Source organism: Rhinolophus hipposideros, assembly GCF_964194185.1.
Source record: "Rhinolophus hipposideros genome assembly, chromosome: 3".
In the NCBI taxonomy this organism is placed as follows: Eukaryota; Metazoa; Chordata; class Mammalia; order Chiroptera; family Rhinolophidae; genus Rhinolophus; species Rhinolophus hipposideros.
The window spans coordinates 87,752,961-87,776,891 of record NC_138049.1 but is presented as its reverse complement, the minus strand read 5'-3'; the positions used below and the strand labels follow the sequence as shown (position 1 = coordinate 87,776,891).

The 23,931-nt window shown below is 39.2% G+C and overlaps 1 protein-coding gene across 3 annotated transcripts in view; it reads right to left on the bottom strand.

Annotated features, from left to right (window-relative positions):
• Positions 1–13,640: 13,640 nt before the first annotated feature.
• GCLC (glutamate-cysteine ligase catalytic subunit) overlaps positions 13,641–23,931 on the bottom strand; it is a 45,088-nt gene continuing 34,797 nt past the window's right edge. The window contains exons 9-16 of one of the 3 annotated variants that reach the window (XM_081035076.1): positions 23,101–23,239; positions 22,533–22,645; positions 21,959–22,051; positions 21,557–21,661; positions 17,243–17,324; positions 17,059–17,165; positions 16,857–16,977; positions 13,641–15,794 (exon numbers count right to left, since the gene is read on the bottom strand). In XM_081035076.1, the coding sequence (XP_080891202.1) occupies positions 15,583–15,794; positions 16,857–16,977; positions 17,059–17,165; positions 17,243–17,324; positions 21,557–21,661; positions 21,959–22,051; positions 22,533–22,645; positions 23,101–23,239 (972 nt within the window). In that variant the 3' untranslated portion in view covers positions 13,641–15,582. The remainder of the gene's footprint in view (positions 15,795–16,856; positions 16,978–17,058; positions 17,166–17,242; positions 17,325–21,556; positions 21,662–21,958; positions 22,052–22,532; positions 22,646–23,100; positions 23,240–23,931) is intronic. The other 2 variants (XM_081035078.1, XM_081035077.1) reach the window with 2 other exon arrangements.

Genomic DNA, 23,931 nt, shown 5'->3' with positions numbered 1-23,931 from the left:
CTTTCTCCTTTGAATGGTCTTGGCACTCTTGTCAAAAATCCTTTGACTATATAAGTGTGGGTTTATTTATGGTCTCTCTAGTCCATTGACCTGTCTGTCTTTATGCCACCAGTATCACATTGTTTTAATTACTGCAGCTTTGTAGTAAGTTTCCAAATAATGAAATATGAAACCTCCAACTTTGTCCGTTTTCCAATTGTTTTGGCTATTCAGGGTCCCTTGAGGTTCCATGTGAATTTTAGGATGGATTTTTCTATTTCTATAAAATACACCATTGAGATTTTGACAAAAATTGCAGTAAATTTGTAGATCGCTTTGGGTAGTATTGATATATTAACGATATGAAGTCTTGCAGTTCATGAACACAGGATATCTTTCCATTTCTTTGTGTCTTCTTCAATTTCTTTTAATAAGGTATTGTAGTTTTCAGTGTATAGGTCCCTCATATCCTTTGTTTATTTTTAGGTATTTTATTATTTTTGTTGCAGCTGCAAAGGGAAGTGTTTTTTCATTTCCTTTTCTGAAGTTCCATTGTTAGTGCAATGGATTTTTGTACATTGATTTTTTTTTTATCCTGCAACTTTATTGCATTTGTTTATTGTTTCTAATAGTTTTTTGGTGGAATCTTAAGGGTTTTCTATATAAAGATCATGTCATCTGCAAAAAGTGACAATTTGACTTCTGCATTCTCAGTTTGGATGCCTTTTATTTCTTTATCTTATCTGATTGTTCTGGCGAGGACTTACAATACTATGTTGAGTAACAATGGCTGAGAGGGGGCATCCCCAAAGATAGACCATGCGTTGGGACACACAACTAACCTCAACAAATTTAAGAAGACTGAAATCATACCATGCATATTCTTTAACCACAATGCATTGAAATTGGAAATGAACTGCAAAAAGAAAAAGGGAAAACCCACAAATATGTGGAGATTAAATAACATGCTACTAAAGAATGACTGGGTCAAAGGAGAAATAAAAGGAGAGATTAAAAACTACAGAGACAAATGAGAATGACAATATGACATATCAAACTTTTGGGATACAGGAAAAGCAGTAATAAGAGGGAAGTTTATATTATTACAGGCCTACCTCAAAAAACAAAAAAAAGAATCCCAAATAAACTACCTAACATTACACCTTAAAGAACTAGAAAAAGAAGAACAAATGAAGCCAAAAGTCGGTAAAAGGAAGGAAATAATAAAAATGAGAGCAGAGTTAAATTAAATAGAGAGCAGAAAAACAATATAAAAATGAATGCAATGAAGAGCTGGTTCTTTGAAAAGATGAATAAAACTGACAAACCTCTGGCTAGACTCACTAAGGAAAAAAGAGAAAAGACTCAAATAAACAAAATTAGAAATGAAAGAGAAATTATGATGGACACCATAGAAATACAAAAGACCATAGAAGAATACTACAACAAACTATATGCCACCAATTCAACTACCTAGAAGAAATGGGCAAGTTCTTTGTAACCTTCCCAGACTGAACTGAGAAGCCGATCAACAGTAAGGGCACTGAAACAAACATCAAACACCTCCCGAAACGTAAAAGTCCAGGATCAGATGGCTTCATGGATAAATTTTACCAAACATTCAAAGAGGATTTAATACTTGTCCTCCTCAAACTCTTTAAAAAAAACTGAAGAAGAGGCAATACTTCCTAACTCATTTTATGAGGCCAAACTTACCCTGATACCAAAAACTGGTAGGGATAACACAAAAAAGAAAACTACAGACCAACATCTCTGTTGAACACAGATGCAAAAATCCTAAGCAAAGTACTAGCAAATCGAATAAAACCCAATCGTGTGCTCTTCACAAACACTGATTTACTGTGAATGATACTGGTAATACTAAACATTCACTTCACTAGTGATAACTTCCTCAGACCAGGGGCTTTTTTTTTGAGCCAGAAGAGGAGAAAATCTTCCCCAGTTCTGTTTTTTTTTTCTTTCTTTTTTTTTCTTTTCTAAGCTTAGCACTATGCTAAAATCCATCCCTTCTCCTTCTATCAAAGAATGCAGCCTAGGCTCTCTTGACTAGACTCAGCCATGTTTTATTTGGGGCATACAAGGTCAGACAATTAAGTTCGCGAACTCATTCTAGAAAAAGTGCTCCATACCTCATTGCTGAATATCACTATGGTCACCTTTGAAGTACTCCCTTTGGGAAGCTATGCACTGATGCCAGTGCCTAGTCCACTTTTCAAAGCAATTTTGGAATCTTTTTCTGGAATGGCCATCAGAGCTGTCATCATATTACCCTTGATGTCCTGAATGTCATCAAGATGTCTTACTTTCAATATTTCTTTTATCTTCGGGTAAAGAAAGATATTATTGGGGGCCAGATCAGGTGAGTAGGGAGGGTGTTCCAATACAGTTATTTGTTTACTGGCTAAAAACTCCCTCACAGACAGTGCTGTGTGAGCTGGTGGATTGTCGTGATGCAAGAGCCATGAATTGTTGGTGAAAAGTTTGGGTTGTCTACCTTTTTCACTCAGCCTTTTCAGTACTTCCAAATAGTGAACGAAGTTTACAAATTCATTATGAATAATCTCTCTTATATCAAAAAAGGTTAGCAACATCATTGCAACAAGTTCGCGAATATAATTGTCAGAACTCGTATGTTCAAAAGAGGGAGAAAACAGTTAAAAAATATTTTGAATACCATTCTGGTGGCCATGTCATCATCTGGTGATACCAAAGCATACCTGGATCCTTATCTCATACCTTGTTTATTTTTCAGAGAGACTCTTACTTACACGTAGTCCTTTAATTTTGAAAAAGTTGCTTCTCTCTGTTCAATTGTGTAAGTGATGTTTCAGTGGCCTTTGCTTCATGGAAAGTGTGGGTAATACTTCAGTATGTTCCTGGTGCCTGTCTTGTACATGCTCACAAGCAAGACTGTCACCTCCAATATTTGTCCGACCTGAGCAGACTGTGGGCCCAGCTAGGGATATAGTACCTGGGAAGTGACAGCAATGCCTAGCGTGTTGGAAGCCTTGATATGGCAAAGCTATTCAACCTTGAGCTGCAAAATGTGTGAGAACGTCCTCTGCCCTCTGTGTTTTATTTTGCATACATAGTTTTAAGGAATAATAAAGAGAGATACTGGCGCCCCATTGTTCTAATGGGCTTTGAGGAAACAGCTCTTCTGTGCTCTTCATAGATCTTAAATATGAATCCAGATGGGTGGGACAGTGAAAAAAACACCTGAGTCATAAGCCCTATGTGTGACACTTGGTGTATACTCACAAGAATACAGTGTTCTTGAGGGCAGAAACTGTTTGTCTTTGTCAACCTGCATTTCCAGTCCAGCAGTCCCTGCCATTTTGTGGACACTCAATAAATAGTTGTTGGCTGGCCAGAGGCAACTTAGCATCGAGCTGTCAATGCTTTCTCAGTCTCAGGGCACTGAGGACCTAAGTAACTTGCCAGCAGCTCCAGGGCCTGAGACTCTTCGCTAGGCAGAACAGGTGACCTAATGTCCCATCTTTAATAGGGTGATTTAAAGACACTCTGAAAGCCACCCTAATAAAAAAGGTTTTCCCAATGGTGCCTGAAAGTCCATGGAGTTTTTTCTGTTTGTGTTAGGTATGCTCACTAACTTCTTTGAAAATACCTAAAGAAGGGGTATCCACACTGGGCCCTTGAGCCCTTCATGAGAATGAGTTGATCATGTGAAAATTTTCTTCACAAGAGAGACCATTAGCAGGAAGGGCAGTTGGGAGGAATAGACTCACCTGCTCCAATAATGCCCAAGCATGTAGGCTCAAGGGTTCCTCCAGACTTTCCTACTCAAACTTCAACACTGGCTTGAAATACAGGAGCTACTCACACCCCTTCTTTCTGAAAACAGACCCCAGTCTTGTTAGTCCACAGTATACTTTTTAGGAGTACTGTCACCCCTCTCCCCCAGCCCTAGTAGGCTCCAAGTAGAAAAATCTATCCCTGGCTAAACAGCACAATTACGGCTGTATTTCTTTTTATTTATAGGAATGATAGCTGTATTTTCTACTAACTCCCATGGTGTTTATGCAACTTTCATTTGAGACCAGGCAAAGGACCTATTTGTAAGGCAGAGTGGGGGCCGACATTTATTGAGTATCCGCTGTGTGCCAGGCCCCTGACCAGATACATGGGCACTTCCTGCTGGAAATGACTTCGTTGGGCAGATGCTATCATTTCCATGTCTACTGAGAACAAAGCTGAGGCTCTGAGAGAAACAAAGGACATTCGTAGGGTCAGGAAGCTCTGTTGAATTTCAGAGACCCAGTTCTCTCCTCTAGCAAGGAAGATTACCCATTCTATGGGGCCAGGGGACAAGACAGGGATTTCTTTCTATGCCCCCACTGGACTTTGCACAGGACCTTGGTGTCTTTCTTAGGGACTGCATGTAACAGGGACCCACTCAAAATAAGCTAAACAAAAATGTGAATTTATTGGGAGGGATATCGGGTACCACCTAGGATCTGAGGAAGGCTGACACCCAGGTCATTGGCAGCAGAAGTCTTTGGGCTGTCTCCCCAATCTCCAGAAACAAGGGGGCTCAGTAACCTGCACCTCTGTCTCTTAGTTGGAGTACTCAAGAGAGAGAAATTAGTACTCAAGAGAGAGAAATGGCTTGCCTCTTCCAGAGTCAGGCGTTCGCATCTGGGCCAATCAGCTATAAGCAAAAGTCATGCAGTGAAAAGATGGCTTCTGGGTGCCAATTCTGTGGATAGATGAAACAGTTCTCTGAAGAAAAAACAGTCCTCTGCTAGGTAGACAGCCCAAAAGTACTTATTATATTTGATTGTAACTCAATCAATATTTACTGCATGGTTGTTGGTTTGTTTTGTCCAAATCCTTCTGTCTTTCATTTAGGTAGGGGTTTTTCCTTAGGTAGGGGTTCATATGTGATGAAGAAAGACATGTGCCATTTCTAAATGCCAGTTGTTCCCTTATTTACAACCATTAAAACAAATCAAGAAAGGAGAAATGGACTATTTATTCTAAAATGCTTGGTTTCAAGGGAACAAAGGAGAGGGGAAAACATCTGTGGCTAGGACTATTGTGTTTGCTGCTGGAAGACTACCAAAGCCAGTTGTTAAAGGAGGAGGCAGCAACAAGTAGGTGCTTTGTTTTTTCCCCATAGGAAGTTATTTTCTGTTTTGCAAGTTTGTTGAATTTCTTTGTGTCTGGGGTAAATATCTGGGATGCCTGGCACTTTTTTTTTTCCCCTTCTGAATGCCCTAATTTTGTATTTTATGTAACTCCAGAACTGACCCAAAGCTGATTTGTTAAATTACATGGCTTGCAGGTTAGCTCTTCAACACTGAGTGCCGGGTGTACATGAATTACGAGTAGTCTCATACTGCCACCATGAGGGCGCTGCTGGAATTCCAAGGCACTTTTGGTTAAAATGATTTGGTAACAATTGTAAAGTTTCAGAAAGAAAAGTGAGCGAGTGGGAACAAACAAACAAACAAACAAAAAACCATATGGGAACAATCCATCTCTTAAAAATGACCTTCTGCAAGGCTTAAAAGGATAGATAACATTGCCAGGTGTGGCCGAGTTGGCTAGGTGACGGTTTGAGATCTGCCTCCACCACTACTATTGGTGAGTGTCCTTAGACCTGCCACCGGGGTTTTCTAAGCCTCAAGTGTCAAAAAGCAATGATAGTATCCCCTTTACCCGGTTTTGTGTTGACTAAATGGCTTTGCCTGTGTTCCTCTTAGCACTTGGAAAGCATTCAATAAATGACTGTTATTTTTATCTGAAATTAATTGGCCATGCCTGAAAGCATTTGGGAAGTCTTCTGCAGGAAGAGATAGAGAAAGGTAACAGTGTGTGTGTGTGCGGGGGGTGTCCGTAACTCAAGTAAAACCAAATACTCAACATATGGCCTGGAGCTGATGTTCAATGAACACTTGAAGGGTTGAGGGGAGGATAAAGGAATGATGTCACAGGGGATGGCTCTAATTGTGAAAATGGAGACGGAAAACATTCTTTTCTACTGTTCATTTTAGAATCCGGGATTTATAAAGACATAGAATGCTCATATGGTAAGGATTCTAGAAATGTACTCCAGTTTCCTGTTTTCAAATGGAGCAACCAAGTGGTTGAATCACTTCTCAGGTTAAAATGTGAATCAGGTAAAATGTGAATCACTAGTAGACTGGGATTAGCACCTAAGGCTTTTGACACAGAATTCAGTGCCCTTGGATAATGCTGAAATATTGCTCAAGATTGGCCAAATCAGGACTGCCCTAGATTTAGAAAAAAATGACTTGGGCTAGTCACGTAACCTGATTCTGTTGTGGTTTCCCTACCTGCAAAATGGTGATAATAATATCCTACTTCAGAGGGTACAGATCAAATGAGATGTTACATATAAAGCATTTAGAACTGAGCAATAAATGTTAACTAGTTTGATTATCTGACAACATTCCCACCAGCAGTGGATGAGGGTTAACTTTTTTCTACATCCTCAACAGCACTTGTTATTTGTTGATTTATTGATGATGGCCATTCTGACAGGTGTGAGGTGATATCTCATTGTGGCCTAATTGGCATTTCCCTGATGATTGGTGATATTGAGCTTCTTTTCATATGTCTGTTGGCTGTTTGTATATCTTCTTTGAAGAAATATCTATTCAGGTCTTCTGCCCATGTTTGAATTAGATTGTTTGGATTTTTTTGGTGTTAATATATAGTATATGAGTTTATTATGTATTCTGGATATTAACCATATCAGATGTATCATTGGTGAATCTCTTCTCCCATTCAGTAGGTTGTCTTTTCATTTTGTACTTATTTAGTTTTATGCACAACTGTTTTCCAGAGTGACTATACCATTTTACACCCCCCCACCAGTAATGTATAATTGATCCAGTTTTTCAGCACCCTTGCCAGCATTTAGTATTATCACTATTTTTTTATTTCAGCTTTTCTAATATATGTGTAGTACTATATCATTGGGGTTTTAATTTGCGTATCCCTAGTGGCTAATGGTGTTGAACATCTTTTCATGTGCTTTTTGCCATCTGCCTCTTTCCTCTTTGGTGAAGTATCTCTTCATGTAGTTGGCTCATTTTATAATGGAATTATTTGCTTGTTACTCTTGAGTTTTGAGAGTTCTTTAAGTATTTTAGATGCCTTAATGTATTTTAAAGATGCCTTTATGTATTTTAAAATGCCTTAAGCATTTTACTTTTAAAGTATAACAGCAACATTGGCTTATAAGTAGCATAGCATGTGTGGTGGTAAACTATATGACAATAGCACAAAGAATGGGAGGGGGTAAATGAGAGTATACTGTTGTATGGTTCTTAACATTAGATATGAACTAACATAGTGTTAATCCGTGGTTAACTGTGATAAGTTAGAGGTGCATATTGTAGCCATTTAAAAACATGCAGAATGAAGAAAACATTAAAAAAACACAAAGACATATAGTTAAGTCAATAGAGGAAATAAAATGGAATACCAAAAGATGGCAAGAAAGGAGGATCAAAGGAACAGCAACAACAACAACAACAAAAAAAAAACCCAGCAGAAACAAATAGGAAACAAATAACAAGATGGTAGACTTAAACCTAACCATATTATTATATTACAGTAAATGTTAATGGACTTTGTACTTTAAAACTTTAAAGAAAATGGAGTATATCAAATAACACCAACTATTGAGCTATTTACAAGAGATACACTTTAAATATAAAATCATAGGTAGCAAGTAAAATGATAGAAATGTTAATTATACAAGTACTAATTACAAGAAAGTTGGTGTGGCTGTATTAATGGCAGACGTAGTAAACTTCAAAACAAGGGGGGTATTACCAGAGATAAAAAGGGGTACTTTATTATGATACAAGGGTTGATTAATCAAGAAGACATACCAATTCTAAACGTGAAAGTACCTACTATCAGAGCTTCAAAGTATATGAGAAGAAAACTGACAAAACTAAATGGAGAAATAGATAAACCCCCAATCATATTTTGAGATTTCAACACTACATTCTTAGTAGTTGATAGTAAAGCAGACAAAGGAAAGTAGAGAGGACACAGAGGATTTGAACAACTTTATAAATAATCCAACCCAGTAAAGAGTACTACATACTGCACATGTCAAATACATTTTCTTTTGAAGTGCACATAGAATATTCATCAAGAAAGACCATATGTTGAGCTATAAAACAAGTCTAAAATTTAAAGCATTGAATCATACAGAATATTCTATGAACACAATGAAAATACATTAGACATCAATAATAATAATAAAAACATAGAAAATCTCCAAAGATTTTTAAATGAAGCAACACACTACTAAGAAACCCATGGGTCAAAGAAGAAATCACAAGAGATTAGAAAATATTTATAACTGAACAACAATGAAAATACAATATAAGAAAATGTGTGGTTACAGCTAAAACAGTAATAAAATGAAATGCATAGCTTTACCTGCCCATGTTAGAACAAAAGCCTATTATCATTTAAAAATGAGAACAGAAGTAAAACAGATTTCGAAATGGAATTTCCTTTTACAGTATCTTTGTTCAGAATGTGTCTCTGAATTGGGAAATATTTGTAACCCAGTGAAACGAAATAAAAAGGCAACTACAGAATAGACCACTAGAGGGTACTACTATCTAACGCCAGAGGAAAAAGCTTTTACTAGGGAACCCTTGAAGAAATTACTCCTACTGGAACAGATCTGAGTTAGAATTGAGATTCCATCCCTTTCCTTTGAGACTGAGACAATTGAGGTTCAGAGGGAACAAACGACTTGCACACAAACACAGAGTATTAGAACTAGAATCCAGTCTCCTGACTCCTGTAGCACAGCAGGATTCTTCATGAGAGAGACAGACCCAGACATTCCTATAGGCTTACAGCCCTGAGCTCTTTCCCAGCGGTGTTGCCCAGGTACTGAGATGTATGCCTGGAGGTGCTGTCGGGAGAGGTGGGTGAGGAGGGAGGGAGAACGCACTCTATGGAGAAAACCTGTCTGAAACACAATTGCAGTGGCAAGTACATGCCAGGTAGGCGAGACCAGGACCTGCATGCATTTGAGCCCCCAATTAGCTGTGCTTGAAACTGGTGTGACTTCTTGGATGTTTCAGTTATGCAAGCTAGAAGATTATCTTTTTTTTTTATTGAAAGCCAGTTGGTGCAAGGTTTTCTATCACTTGCAACCAAGAGTCTTGAATATGCCAAGCTTACTATGCAAGAAGGCCAATAATATTCAGAGCACGTGGTTTTATTTTGGAAAAAAAAGAAAATTCTAAGAAACTTATCAAGAACGTGTTTGGGAGGTGATAACTAAATATAGAAACATATGAGGACATTCTCACGTTTCGTTTTTTCGCTCAGAAAGTTTAGTTCCTAAGTTATCGATATAATTGGTTGTTTCTCTGCTGACTTCTCCATCGCATTCTTGGAAGGGTACAAGAAATAATGTACCAAGAAAATATGTTGGTAGAAAGGAGATAGAGGTTGTGTCACCTCTAACAGTCACGGTGTTTTGTGACTCTCTAGGGGTAAAGAGTAGGAAGTAAAATTAGTTTTGCCCCACAGCAATTCTGCAAAGTATGCTTATGTCTCTTTCATAGATGAAACAGAGACAAAGAAGTTAGGTCACTGTCTAAAGTCACCCAGCTCATATGTATAAATGTTAGGATTTGAACTGAAGTCTACGCTCTTGCTTTTAGGCTAGAAGTACTTGTACCCCTCTGAGCCCAGTCCTGACTAATTTTCTAGGAACCTCAGAACACAATACTTTTGACTGAGATGTTAGCTGTTAAATGGCTTTCATTAAGATACATGACAAAAGCATGATGTATTCAAAAGGTATAAAAATGAAAGTTATTTAACACATACACCACAGGTAGAGAGCAAGTGTTTGCTCAGAAGTTTATTTTATTCCCTCTTCCCCTCTGAATCGTTTTTACCCATATTTTGAGGTGTAACATACATGAAATGTGTGAAGTGCACTCACCTTTAGCGTACAGCTCAGTGACTCTTAAACATATTTCTATCTATGAATCATCGCCCAGATTAAGATATAGATAGAATATGTCTAGCACTCCAGAAGTTTCTTTTGTCTTCCTAATTGGTACTAGATCACTCTCACCCAGAGGTAGCCACCAGCGGGACTTAGATAATTGTCACTTAAACTGTTTTTGAACTTGTAAATTGAATATACCGTATTCATTCTTTTGTCTGGCTTCTTTACTTAATGTGACATTTGTGAGACACATCCATGTCATATGCAATTCTTTCTCTTCTATCATTGTGTTACAGTCTATTGCTTTTTTCTATTGAGGTGTAATTGATGTATAACATTAGTTTAAGGTGTACAACATGATTGGATATGCGTATACATTGTGAAATGATCACAGTAAGTCTAGTTAACTTTCATTACCAGTTACAAAAAGATACCTTTTTCTTGTGATGAGAACTTTTAAGATCTACTCTCAGCAACTTTCAAATATACAATACAGTATTATAAACTAGAGTCACCATGCTGTATATTACATTCACATGACTTCCCTTATAACTGGATGTTTGTCCTTTTTGACCTCCTTTTACCTCGGGCAACCACCAATCTGTTCTCTGTATCTATGAGCTTGCTTTTATTGTTGTTATTTTTGACTCCACATGTGAGATCATACTGTACTTCTCTGACTTATTTCACTAAATCATAATGTCCTCTAGGTCCACCCATGTTGTTGCAAATGGAAATTTCATTCTTTATGGCTGAATAATATTCCATTGCATGTATATACATTTTCTTTATCCATTCATTCATCAAGGGATGTAGTTTGTTTCCCTTACCTTGGCTATTGTAAATGCTGCAATGAACATTGGGGTGCAGATATCTTTTTAAATTTTAGTTTTCCTTTTCTTCAAATACCTACAAGTAGAATGGCTGGATTATATGGTAGTTTTATTTTTAATTTTTTGAGAAACCTCCATACTGTTTTCCATAATGGCTGCACCAATTTGCAATCCCACCAACAGTGCACAGGATTCCCTTTTCTCCACATCCTAACACTTATCTGTGTTTTTGACAATAGCCCTTCTTTCAGTTATGAGGTGATACCTCATTGTGGTTTTGACTTACATTTCCCTGATTAGTGATGTTGAGCATCTTTTTATGTACATGTTGGCCATCTGTATGTTTTCTTTGGAAAAATGTCTATTCAGGTCCTTTGCCCATTTTTAACTTGGTTGTTTTTCTGCTACGGAGTTGTATGAGTTGTTTTTGGATATTAGGCACTTATCAGACATATGTTTTCTCCCATTCAGTAAGTTTTTCCATTTTGTTGATGGGTTTCCCTTGCTGTGCAGAAACTTTAATGTTTTTTGCTTTTGTTGTCTTTGCTTCTGGTGTCAGATTTTTTAAAAAAATCATCACCAAGACTGATATCAAGGAGCTTACCACCTAAGTTTTCACCTAGTTTTGTATGAATAGTTTCAGGTTTTACACTCAAGTCTTTAATTCACTTTGAGTTAGTTTTTCTGTATGGTGTAAGATAGTGGTCAGTTTCATTCTTTAGCATGTGGCTGTCCAGTTTTCTCAACACCTTTTATTGAAGAGACTGTCCTGTTCCCATTGTATATTTTTGGCTTCTTTGTCATACATTAATTGACCATGTACGTATGGGTTTGCTTCTGGGCTCTCAATGCTGTTCCATTGATCTATGTGTCTTTTTTTATGCCAGTACCATACTATTTTGATTACTACAGCCTTGTAGTAGTTTGAAATAGGAAAAAAGTCGGAGGCACCATTGCTCGCTCTTAATCATCGTCCATATTTAGCCTTATAATAATAAGGCTATGAAATAAGTTTCATTTCATAGAATGCCAAGAGAGAAAGGGGCTTTAGGGGATACCCTTCCCCCATATTGAACACTACCAGCTGCTTGAATCGTACTTTCCCTTTTCTTTTTGCAAGGTTTCAGGTCCCCAACATATCTTCCATCAGCTCCTCAGAGGCATGGTCTAACCTACACCACATCCTGGATTTCCACATATCATTTGGTTCATTTTTTGGGGTCAGGTGGTAGTTTAGGAGGCAAAGTACACTCCCTCCATTTCTGAATGGAGGTTCACGGACAGCGTCAGGGATGAGCCTTGTTGGAGGAGAGACCCTCTGGGACCAGGACCTCTTATTCTGCGAGGAGAAATTGATGCGCAGGGAACTAGACTTTGGGTTACAAGCGGGTTGTGTTCTAAGTGAGGGTCTGAGAGTCTAGACTCGGCCACCAAGGAGAAAGCCCTTTTTACTTATCTCAATGTTTATAGTTCTGTTCTTAAAATTCTGACTCCTTAGTTGTGTTCAGGTGGCAAAGCTCATGAAAGGAGGTGCTTACTTTCTTGCCTTGGAGATGAGTACCATTACCTGGTTTTCAATGAGAAAAATCTACATACGACCCATTAAGTGAAAAACAATTGCTGTTTGAGACTTAAGATTGATTTGTCTATAACTTAGGTACAGAAAGTGATTTGTCTATAACTTAGGTACAGAAAGTGATCTAAGTCCTTCTTAGTCGATGTGGCCCATTGGCATTACCGGGGACTTGTTAGAGATGCAGAATGTGGGTACCACCCCAGGCCTAGAGCCAGAATGTGCACTTCACTAAGACCCCCAAAATTTGTGTGTAGGTTTGACTGCCCCAGGGTCACTCAGATAAAGACCCTAAAGAGCTGAGTGGATTGGCCCCAAGAAGAACATTATGACAGGAACTGGGGGTGAGATATAGAACAGAAAAAGCTTGTCTGCCCGGCACTAGTAGAGCCAAACACTAAACAGTGAGAATTGCAGTGGAGAAAGACTGGCTACCTTATTGATGAACGGCACCATCCAGGAGAACAGGAACTCAAAAGCCCATACTCCCCTGTGGTGTGTAGGTTGTAGATTATATAGGGCAGAATTGCAAGACATCAGGGTCTTGCTGGGAGCCGATTGGTCGGAGGTGAGGTAAGGGTAGTGAATCATTTCTTCAGGTTTTGAGGACAGTGCTGAGGTCTTTTCCGGAGTCCCTCTGTCTGATCTCATAAGAAAGTAGCCAGGGGATCATTCCTCCTTGGGGCTGAAGAGCTGAACCACAACTTAGGTCAAGGTGTTTGTTACCTTTAGCCAGAGGTTCGGACTTCGTGATCGTTAGTCAGGTCTCTGCTACTGTCTACTGCCTCAGGGGTTACTGATTATTGGGGGAAAAGCTAGGTCTCTGAGGAGTGTGCATATAAGAGGGTGCCAAAAAGATGTGTGTACATTTTAAGAAAAAAACAAACTATTAAAATTTTAATATTCAAGGGGGTGGCTGGTTAACTCAGCTGGTTAGAGTGCAGTGCTGGTAACACCAAGGTTGCCGGTTCAATCCCTGCATGGGCCACTGTGAGCTGCACCCTCCTTAAAAAAATAAAAATGAACTTCTAAAAAAAGACTTAAAAGAAAAAGGTTAAAAAAAAGTTGTATTACTCAATATGTACCGATAACAAAAGATGAATATAAGTCACGACTGACTTCTGCAATGACAAGAGGTGCTCAAAGTGGTTACCATCAGCCTCCAGACACTTCTGATTACGGCAAACTACTGCCTGAGCAACGTTGAGCAAAGTGTCCATTGCATACATTTTTTGGCACCCCCAGTATATTTGTGTGTGTATAAACAGAGAGAGGGAAAGGTAGAGGGAATATTATTTCGAGAGCTAGGATTTAAAACTAAATTTAACCAAAGTCATAAGGACCCTCGGTTTCCGAGGGAGGGATGCTGATCCAAAAGACAGGCCGAGGACGGCTCCGTGAGACTCGTCTCCAGCGTCCACTGGAGGGTGCACACAGCTCCCACGGTACTCGGCATTCAGCATGTGACCACTGGCTCAGCACAGCAGTAGTTGGCAGTAAACAATTCACTTCACCCGGCCCAGGGGTCATTTCAGCCACACACCAAGTCCTTCCCCTCCGCACAGGGGCTGACAGGAGGGGCGAGGAGGCGTCTGTGTTTATCACTCAGCTTCTTTCTAAAACATCTGAGGATTGCAACGAAAAACTAATTTCACAGACTATCTGGGCTAATTAAACTACAAATCCCACCATTATTTCTTTCGTTGCACAATTCACACATTCAAGAGTTTTCAGAATGCTAATTCCATTCTTTTATTTCCTCATACCACAAACATTTTAGTTTATCTGCCTTTTTACAACCTGATTTACAAGCAAATGAAAAACAGGCATTCTTTAATCCTCTAAAATGTAAATATGAAATATAGCACAAACCCTAGTATTTATACATAAACTGAGCTGAAGCAGCTTTATCACAATCTCATAAAATTAGTATTTCAGTTTAAATATTGATGCCTGTTAAAGTTTGTATAATCTACTATACATAGTTATTTTCAGAAGCAGTTAAGACTTTTAATTGGAAAAAAACTTCAACAAAAATCTTTAACAATAATTATGTGAAAACTTAAATTATTTACAATTAAACATTTAGGGTCCTGATTCACCAAACTTAGTGCATATCATGATTTAGTTATGAGTTTCATAGAGCAGGTAATTAGCAGTATGTAGAATATCCACCAGGTAAAATCGAGAGTGAATGACTTTTAGAATGTATGTCAATATGTGTACTGGAAACTAGAGAAAAAGTAACAAAACTTCAGCAACTGCATTTGATTTGAAAATTTAAATATACAGCAGCAATCAGAATAAACAGGGGCCACAACAAAAATTGCCATTTTTTTTGGCAATAGTCTTTAGTAAATTATGCACAGGAAGAAAAAAAAAACGGTTCCCCCCTTTTGAAAAATAGAATATCACACCCCCAATAATCTCTACACGTGAACTCAGGGTAATAGCCTCCTGCCTTCCTACAGAGTTGTCTTTAAATGTTAACGCCTTTTGAGTCATCAAAATTAAACAAATAAACAAAGGAAAGTACCTTTTATAACAGCCATCAGAGTTCAATGGGTTTTACTTAGTGATGAAAGCTTGGAGCAGGGTTACCAAGTCGTTAGCTATTCTGATTACAAAAGCAACATAGAAAAGGTGCCAGAAATCCAAGGTTACCCTTGAAGTCTTCAATGAATTCAATAGTGATTTTTTATGTACACAAAAAAGGCGATGACTCAAAGAAAATTAAGAAGACAAGCTTTTTAAAGTGAAGTGATAAATTTAAGTGGATCAGGTCCTAGGTAAAGTCTTTAAAAAAACCAAAATTTACAGTAAACATTTGGAACTCTGGAATGCAGGGATAGTACGATTGATTACTAGTGCATGACATTTACAAAACTGCTTAGCCAGTAGTTGCTCCAGAGTAAGAATTGAAAAATGTACAAGCCAGTCCACAATGACTTTAGATATGTTAAAATACACTGTTAATCATAAAAATACTTTACTATGTACATGTTCACTGTATAAACTCTAGATTTACCTACTGAAGGAAGCCTCTAAATCCATTTCTGGCCAACTGGCCCAGGACACAGTACGGTTCTATGATTTGGTTTTCATACCACACACCGGCTGAGAGTATTGTAGTCAATTCTTCCATAAAACAGTAATACATTTTTCCTTCTGCAGGGCTAGTTGGAAGGATCGGTTTTACTTCCGCTATATTTTACTTTCCTAAATACTGGCCCAAGTAACTCTGGGCATTCACACAATTCATGTGCAATCTGGTTACACTTTAAAATAAGGCTATAGTTCATTTCATCAGTTATTACACTGTCTTGCTTGTAGTCAGGATGGTTTGAGATAAACTCTCGCATCCATCTTGCAACTGTCATTAGTTCTCCTGAAAAAGAAAGGTTTTTTTAAGACAACGTGCTTTTAGAAAGTAAGTTGACATTTAGTGGCCAGGATAAACACAATCCTAAGAAAAATGAGTATGACCTCTTGGTGTAACCATATGGCAGGGATTGCAAAAAACATGTTTTCCATAGCGTTTGAAGAATTCCTCCTGGGGAAGAATTTTAGGTTGCAGATAGGCAACTAGAACACGTAGGGCCCATTGCTACCTGTTAGATGTTACCCACACAATGACACTGCCAACTTGTAAGAAACAGAAGCCAGCACATGTATCCTGGAGCGCACGTCCTCCCATCTGGCCAGAGTGCTAAGGCAGGGACCACACATGCCGGCGTCATGAGACTGTCTCAGACGATGGTTGGTCCCAAGTTTGCCAGAGCAATCTTTGGTCCAAGAGGTGGAGCGAAGGAAGAATAGTAAGTAGAGTGAATTAAGAGAAACTGGCAGATATATCATTTGGGGGATATATCCTTTGTGACTCCAGAAAGTTTATAGAAGCCTCAAGTGAAATGCAGATGCCATTACCGTTATCACTGCTCTGACGTACAGCTGATGGCTCCCTGGTCCCAGGCACTTGTTAGGGACCATCAACATGATGTCCTCAGAGCTACCCAAGGAGGCTCTTGGGGTGTCAGTCTATGAAGGTAGGCTGAAGACCAGACACCCCGGCTACGTCACTTATTTACCCTAGGGTTACTTCACCCTGTGAACAGCCCATGATGGTGCACGAGGAACACAGCTGGACGTCAGTGACACACAGGCAATCCGGACACTGCATTGCACCGTCTAAGATACCATCCACTTAAAGATGCACCACTCTTTTACGTATGAACCAGTAAGAAGAAAAAGCACAGCTAACTGAACTGTGATGATCAAAGATTAAAAGGCATATTCCACTGCAGCGGCGTCAAAATGTGCCAAAGTGAACATGGGTAACTGCATACTTTAAAAGACTACTTTAAGAAACTGAATGTTGTAAGATTACGAGGTTGTATCTACATTGTAAGACTTTTTGAAAGCAAAGGAAGGAAAGCAAAGGGCAGCATACCCGAGGCTCTCTTCTTAATCAGCTTCAGGTAGTTCAGAATGCTACATCTGGTGTCCACATCCACCTCCATGCTCTCAAGGTAGGAGTTGAGAACTGGGATCAGCCCAGGAAACACCCCTTCCTGCAAGAAACGGGCCTTGCCGTGAGCCCCCTCCTCCCCGGTGGAGGGCCGCGGTGAGGTGCGCGGGCGGGCTGCCCCTACCTTCCCGTTAATGATGGTGTCTATGCTCATCAGCGTGTATTCCTCCGCCGCCAGCTCCGAGCTGTTCCGCGCCTGGCCACAGCCATCCACCACGGCACTGCCACCTGCTGGACGACAGGGCACAGGAGCGTTAGGGGCTTGCTGTTGCCCACGGTGACCCTAGAAATCCAAGAGACTGTAATACCTTTGCAAATATCTTTCCTGAAATAGAACATTCCCTGCAGAACAGCATCTCGTTTCTGGGCTACTTTCATGTTTTCATCGACCTAAGGGAGAAAAATCATCAGGGCTCAGTCAAAACTGTCTTGACCAGACACAGAAGGTGCAGTGTCCTCTGTACTTCTGCAATTAGGACTCACGCCCTAGGAGTTCTACTGTCCCCTCCTATGCTTTGGGTTGGAAGAACAGACTTTCTACTTTTTGTGTGGGCTGTGTCACCCAACCACAAATTAGTGTGTGCCTTTTAGTAACAATGGGGAAATTCTAAGAGAAGCTTATCCTAAAAAACAAGAACTTATATTCATGTAGGCCGCCTGTATTTCAGAGCACCTTTTGTGACTGAACCTTGTAAGAAATCGACTGTCTCAAGGGCAGGTGGTTGGTTCCCTTAACACAACAGTGACTCATCCAATATGCTGGGTCCAAAAAGGACCCAGTTCTCCTGACTTCCAGTTCAGGGCTCTGTCGTCCCTACCACTGGGGTTTTGCTGCCTCACTTTGGTAAGGAAAAGCAAAGGGTCAGCAGGTTGTCAAATCTGGAACAAGGTTAGCCCTCCAGGGGCAGAGGGTCGCCAATGCTGTCTGCCCACCTGGTGGCCCTGGCCATGTCAATGTATTCATGGAGCCAAAAAAATTTCTCATTTGTGATTCTCCATTTCTCCAATGATCTTTTAAGACCCTCGATGTAGAGCTTTTAAAGCTTCTTAGTAGTTGTGCCTTGGTACCTATAATGAAATCTTAGGGGAGCCTCAACACATGAAAGACACAACGTACAGGGTCATAGGTACAAAGTCTTGGATTACTTAGCTCTTCACCATACTCATTACTTCCTATTGCTGTTACTGTGTTGTTTTTCTTAAAGACACATATAACCTGAATAATCTAGGTACTTCTAGGAGCATGGTCAAATAATAGTCTAAAATTCCACCATGGCTGTGATCATTTTTCCCTTCTAATAATGTTTTTCTTAATCTTGACAAAAGTTCATAAGATCACTGTTTCTATTTTTAATTTCTGCTTTTATGAATTTCCTTTTATAAATATATTTTACTATTGCTCTCTGGATTGCGTGGGTTTATTTCAATCTTTTAAGCATTTAATGCTAAGATTTTCCTTTTGAGACTAGCTTTTCCAGCATCCCGCTGCCATTTACTTTCCTATACAGTCTGTAATTCTAGTTTTGCCTTAATCTAAAACTATTACCATAGGAAAAACATTTAGAATTTCTAATAGTTAAATTTCTCTTGAACTTTTCTGTTGAATTTTGGTGGGAATGTTTCTTGTATGGTGTCTAATTTTGAGAAGATTTTCTGGGATTAATTTTTGTAAATTTTCCTTAGGACATTTGAAAAAAGCATGTACTGTGGTATGAGACTTGTAACAGAGGCTATACAACCGAGTTTATTAACCATGTTGTTTAATTTCCCTTACGGCCTTTCTCATTCTGTGATTATATGAGCTATCAGTTACGGCATAACATGCAAGGTACCCTGCTAAGTGATTTACCTCCATGAATCCCACGTAACCTTACAGAGACCACTTATCCCCATTGTACACGTACAAACTGAACCACTGACAGGATAAGTAACTTGCCCGGGTTAAAAAACTAGGAAGTAGTAGTACAAGTGGTTTATGAATTTAGTGCTCACACCAAAGTTATATCTTATCTACCTTTAAATTCTTCTTATGCTTCTGAGAAATGTTTGCTACATTTTATTTAAAAAGAATCACGGCTCTAATATTATATATTAGAAGAGCACAGAAAATTGCTTTCTCTATCTCATTTAATACTTTCAATCTCATATTCACTTTGTCATTCCTGCTATTTTTTAACAGGTCAATTAGTTATTTTCCACATTTGTCCTTTCTTTAGGTAGATCTTATGCAAACAATATATGCCATTATGTTGCTATTTTGTATCATCTGTTTTAAATTTTTAATAGGAGAGTTTAGTCTATTCAAACTTGTTTTCATCTTTTTTTATAACTTTATAAAAGTTCTCTGACTATACTGCCTTACCACTCCCCCGGCTGCATACTCACTTTTGTGGCACTGGAAATATTCTTTGTTCTTTCCCCACCTCTTTTAGCTAACAGGTTAGAAGTAATAAATCCTATTTCTATATTATTAGTAGTTTTAAATAAGTACTTTTGAAATTCTCTAAATGTCAAGCATTAAGGACTATCAACCATATGTCTTCTTCCACTATCCCTTCATTAGGTAAGACTTCTGGCATTAACTTTTAGCCCTAAAAGTCTATTATGTTTTGTTAGAATTACCTGGAATTTAAATAGTTTGGCTGGGAAGGGAACTCAGTGGTCGTAATTCTTTACCCCCTAGGATTCTGAAGCCTGTTCTCTCTTTTAGTATTTAATGTTGTAGACGAGAGGTGATATCAATTGATTTTTCTTCCCTCTTGGTAGCTATCCTAATTTTCTCTTATCCAGACAGTTGGTTTTTCCTTTGAGATTCAGAACTTCCTAGATTTAGGTTCTTCTTTAAATTTTCTATCTTCTCCCTAATGGACTCTGTCACTCAGGGAAAGCCTATTATTCTTTGATTATTGTATCTACCTTTCTTTACATAGACCACTCTTTTCTTCTAAGTTATTACACTAATACTGAACTTTCCAGAGCAAGTCTCCACGTCTTAGTTTTTTCCATAATTCCATTTATTTGCCATCCTGCTGTGATAAATCTGTTTGGTTTCCTAATTCACTGACTTTGATTTTCAGCATCTGCTCTACTGGCACATATACTGAGTTTTACAAGCGTGGCTACCATGTTCTTTCTTTCTAAGAACTCCTGTTCTCCAAATGCTCTTTGGTCCATAGTGCTCGTTTATTTTATAGATGTGACCTTTCTCTAGAATTTCTCCAGGCCACTAATTAAAATTTTTTAAATAAGTCTTTCCAGTTTTTTGAATTAAGCGTGTTTCATTGAGGATTATATATTCTGCTGGCCAAGCTGGGCCCTTCTCTTTAAGGCCATTAAAAGTTGTTATTTTTCTATTGACTTTCAGACATCTATTCATATTTGTAAACAAAGGCTTACAATGGTAGCTTACATGGACTCTCCCTTAGATGGGCTGCTCTCCCCAGCAGGTGCACACATACAGGTAACATGGGCCCATAGAATTCTATGGGTTATCTTTGGCCTGGGTGTGACGAGCACGCAGAGTGGGTGGGACAGGTGCAGGTGGAGTACCTCCTGGTGGAGGGAGTAGGGAGCTAGGTATTATGGGAATGGAGGCTCGGCTCGGCAGTTTTCTTCTTCCTTCCATGCTTGCTGTGACAGGGCTGCTCTACTTCTCCTTTCTCTGGCCCTAAAGCCTAAATAGACCCCTCGCTGTGCCTAGCAGCCCTTCCCAGTCACTCTCTGTGCCAAGAGACCCACTGGCATAGGAACCAAAGGTTTCTCTTTGCTGCCACCCTGACTGGAAGTGTCCCAAGGCTCCGCTGGGAAACTGCTTCCAGAAAGCTCCTCTTTTGGTTTTTATTTGGCTGGGGCTGGTTAACTCTGATTTGTGTTTCGGGTAATTGAATGCCATCTACATTCTCCAGAAACATCTACAGTCAGTTCGGCTCCACTGTGGTGACCTTTCCCTACATTCTAGCAGTTACACTTTTCCCTCCCACCCTAATTTTAATACTGTAACCAAAATGGGATTTGGGATTTGGGGCAGGATGAAATCAATTTGTGGGACTCATTCCACCATCATCTTGAATTGAAAGCCTCTAGAACTAAAGTGGTCATTCAACTGCAACTCTTAATCTGTTTCAAATGGGCTGAGTACGGAACTATTAGGTTGGTACAAAAGTAATTGTGGTTTAAAAGGTTACAATTGCAAAAACCGCAATTACTTTTGCACCAACCTAATACTATTAGCACTTTTTCCCCCCCAGGAGCCTTCACCAATCAAGTACCAAAATCTATAGCATAAGCTTAGGTTTAAAAAGAAAAAAGAAGGGTGGCTGGATGGCTCAGTTGGTAAAAGTGTGAGCTCTCAACAATTCCCGCATGGGATGGTGGGCTGCGTCCCTTGCAACTAAAGATTGAAAACGGCAACTGGACTTGGAGCTGAGGGGCCCTGGAGAAACACAGTTTCCCAGTAGTCCCTCCCCCCCCCCATGAAAAAAAGAACAGGGGGGATGGAGAAGCGTTTTGTTCTAACAGGTGGAATAATTCTGAGTTCAGATTTGAAATATTACATATAAATGAACAACAGGTGATAATCTACAGATATCTAAATTTGTCACTATGCTGAAACATAGCCTTACCTTTGACAGCGGAATGAGAAAATCCAATTTGTACGAAAGGATCACTCTAGTAAGCAGCACCACAAACACCACATACGCAGAATTCTCAAAGTCCGTTAACTGAACCTAGACAAGCAGGAGCCCAGAAAAGTTATGGCCTAACCATACAAACGTGCTGTTCCCCAGCAGACCCCTCCTTGGATCACGTCATTCCCAAGCCATCTCCTAATTCCTCATCTGGGTCTGGAACCCAGGGGCCCAGAATCTAGTCTCAGAAATCAATCGTCCTTAGCTTCCGGAGTTGCCTTTAACATGCACACACTTGATTTGTGTTGCCTTCCAATTAATCTAGGAGCCTCTGATGAGTGTATCAGAAAGGAGACAGGCAGTCAGAGAACAGGAGCCGGCCGAGGCGCATCTTACCTCCATGGGTCGGAATTCTACTCTCCATCCAATATCTGAGTTTGGAGGAGGAGGCTTAAATCTCATTGTCTGCCAATTTGTGGACTGAATATTCTACAATAAAAAAGCAGAGAATAAAATCAACTTTCCATATGTCCAGGAAAATATTTAAATGATTTGACATTTAATAAGGGAAGACTGTTCACTGTCCATACCTAATACTCTTCAATTTACAAATACAAAAAGGTACAATTTAAGAGTTTCTTGGACCGTGACCTGCTAGGAAAACAAACAGCAAGTGTTTAACAAAAGTTGGGCGACAATGTCAGCAGCACTGAAATAACTGAACAAGTTCTTTTTATGCAGCATGCTTCAATTTTTCCCCATTACGCAAACAAGACGTTTAGAACTGAAGCTACAACCAGTAACAGTCATAAAATAAAAGTACTTTAAACCAGTTTAAAAATTCTCTTAGCTCTTTACTGCACTGGGTAACGGAAGGCACGAGATTTCTACTACTACTAATTCTTCACAGGTACCGAAATCTGCCTGCTTCTTGGTTAGTGAAGTAAAATGCATTACAAACAGGAGATACCTCAAAATGGTCAGACTCATTGGCGTCATCCAGGTGTATTTTCTCTTCAAACAGAGTCAGTGGGTCTCTAATAAAGAGATGAGCAACATGCTGGGCCAGGAGATGATCGATGCCTGCAAAGAGAGGTCACACTGGACTCATTTCCAAGCTCCAGACTTCACTGTTGTCTAAGTCCAGTAAGAAGACGACAGGACAGCTCAGGAAGTTTGAAGACAGGGTATCTAGCCGCTTAGGCAATGGCTGGTTCAGTACTGTCATGTCGCCCAGGATTTTAGCCTATGGGCCCTGGGGGAGCATCAGAGTTTTGTTCGCTACTTACACAATGCCTGTCGGGGCACTGGTGGGGACCTAGATACAGACCTCCAAAGTAAGTTCCTTTTGCTAAAAGTCAAGAAGATCTCACAAGTATTTGGAACTTGAAACTTTAGGAACAAGCAGCCTCATAAGAAAAGTTAGAGACTTCACACTAAAAACAGAAACCAGACCAGGAGTCAGCAAAAAAGTTTAAAAGAGTTTTGAAGAACTAAAGGCGTACAATCAAATCTAGAAAAAAGGCACAGATGCTCACCTTCCTGCAACAGTTGTTCGTAGATTTCTTTATCTATTGTCAACTCGATGTCATTATATTTCTCACCACACTCAGATAAATAACTGTCTATTGAATCATATCGGGATTTACTAATCCTATAGTTATTGTTCTTCAGTGGCTAAAATTGGAAAAAAGCAAAAACAAAAAAAACCCCAAAAAACAGAATGAATGCCATATAAAATGATCTGGAAATAAACTATTGCCCCAAATAATTATATTAAAATGTTTTTATATTTTACTAATAATAATTATATAAAAATGTCCAACCTTACTTAACATAAAGCCCTGAAAAAAGTTAGTTAACCCTGAAAAATATTGTTAGGGAAAATTATATTTAAAAAGCCTGGAGGCAACTGAAGTAGCTTTATTCTGATATGACTTAAATAGATTTTTACATTTTTTAAAAAGCAGTTCACCTTCATTCTTATTAAGGTAGGAAAATAAAGGCCAAGGTCAAAAGCAAAAAAAAAAAAAAATTTTTATAATGTAAAAGTTTAACTAAAATAATTTCTCCTTCCAGAGCAGGAGTAGTGCAGCCCTTGTTGACAACATCAGAATTACTTGCGAGGGCTCTTTAAAAAACCCCTATGTCAAGGTTCCAGTTCTAGAGCCACTTATTAGGTACAGGATGGGCTTGGGGGTCTGTCCTGCTTAAAGATCTCCACAGGTGGTTCTGATACACACTCTTGGTTGGAGAGATGCAAGGTCCCAGTTCAACATGCAAACACGAGGCAGTAACCTACCCTAACCCTTTATATGGGATAAAGGAAAATCTTTGACAACAGATTACACTTTCCACAGCAGAAAGCA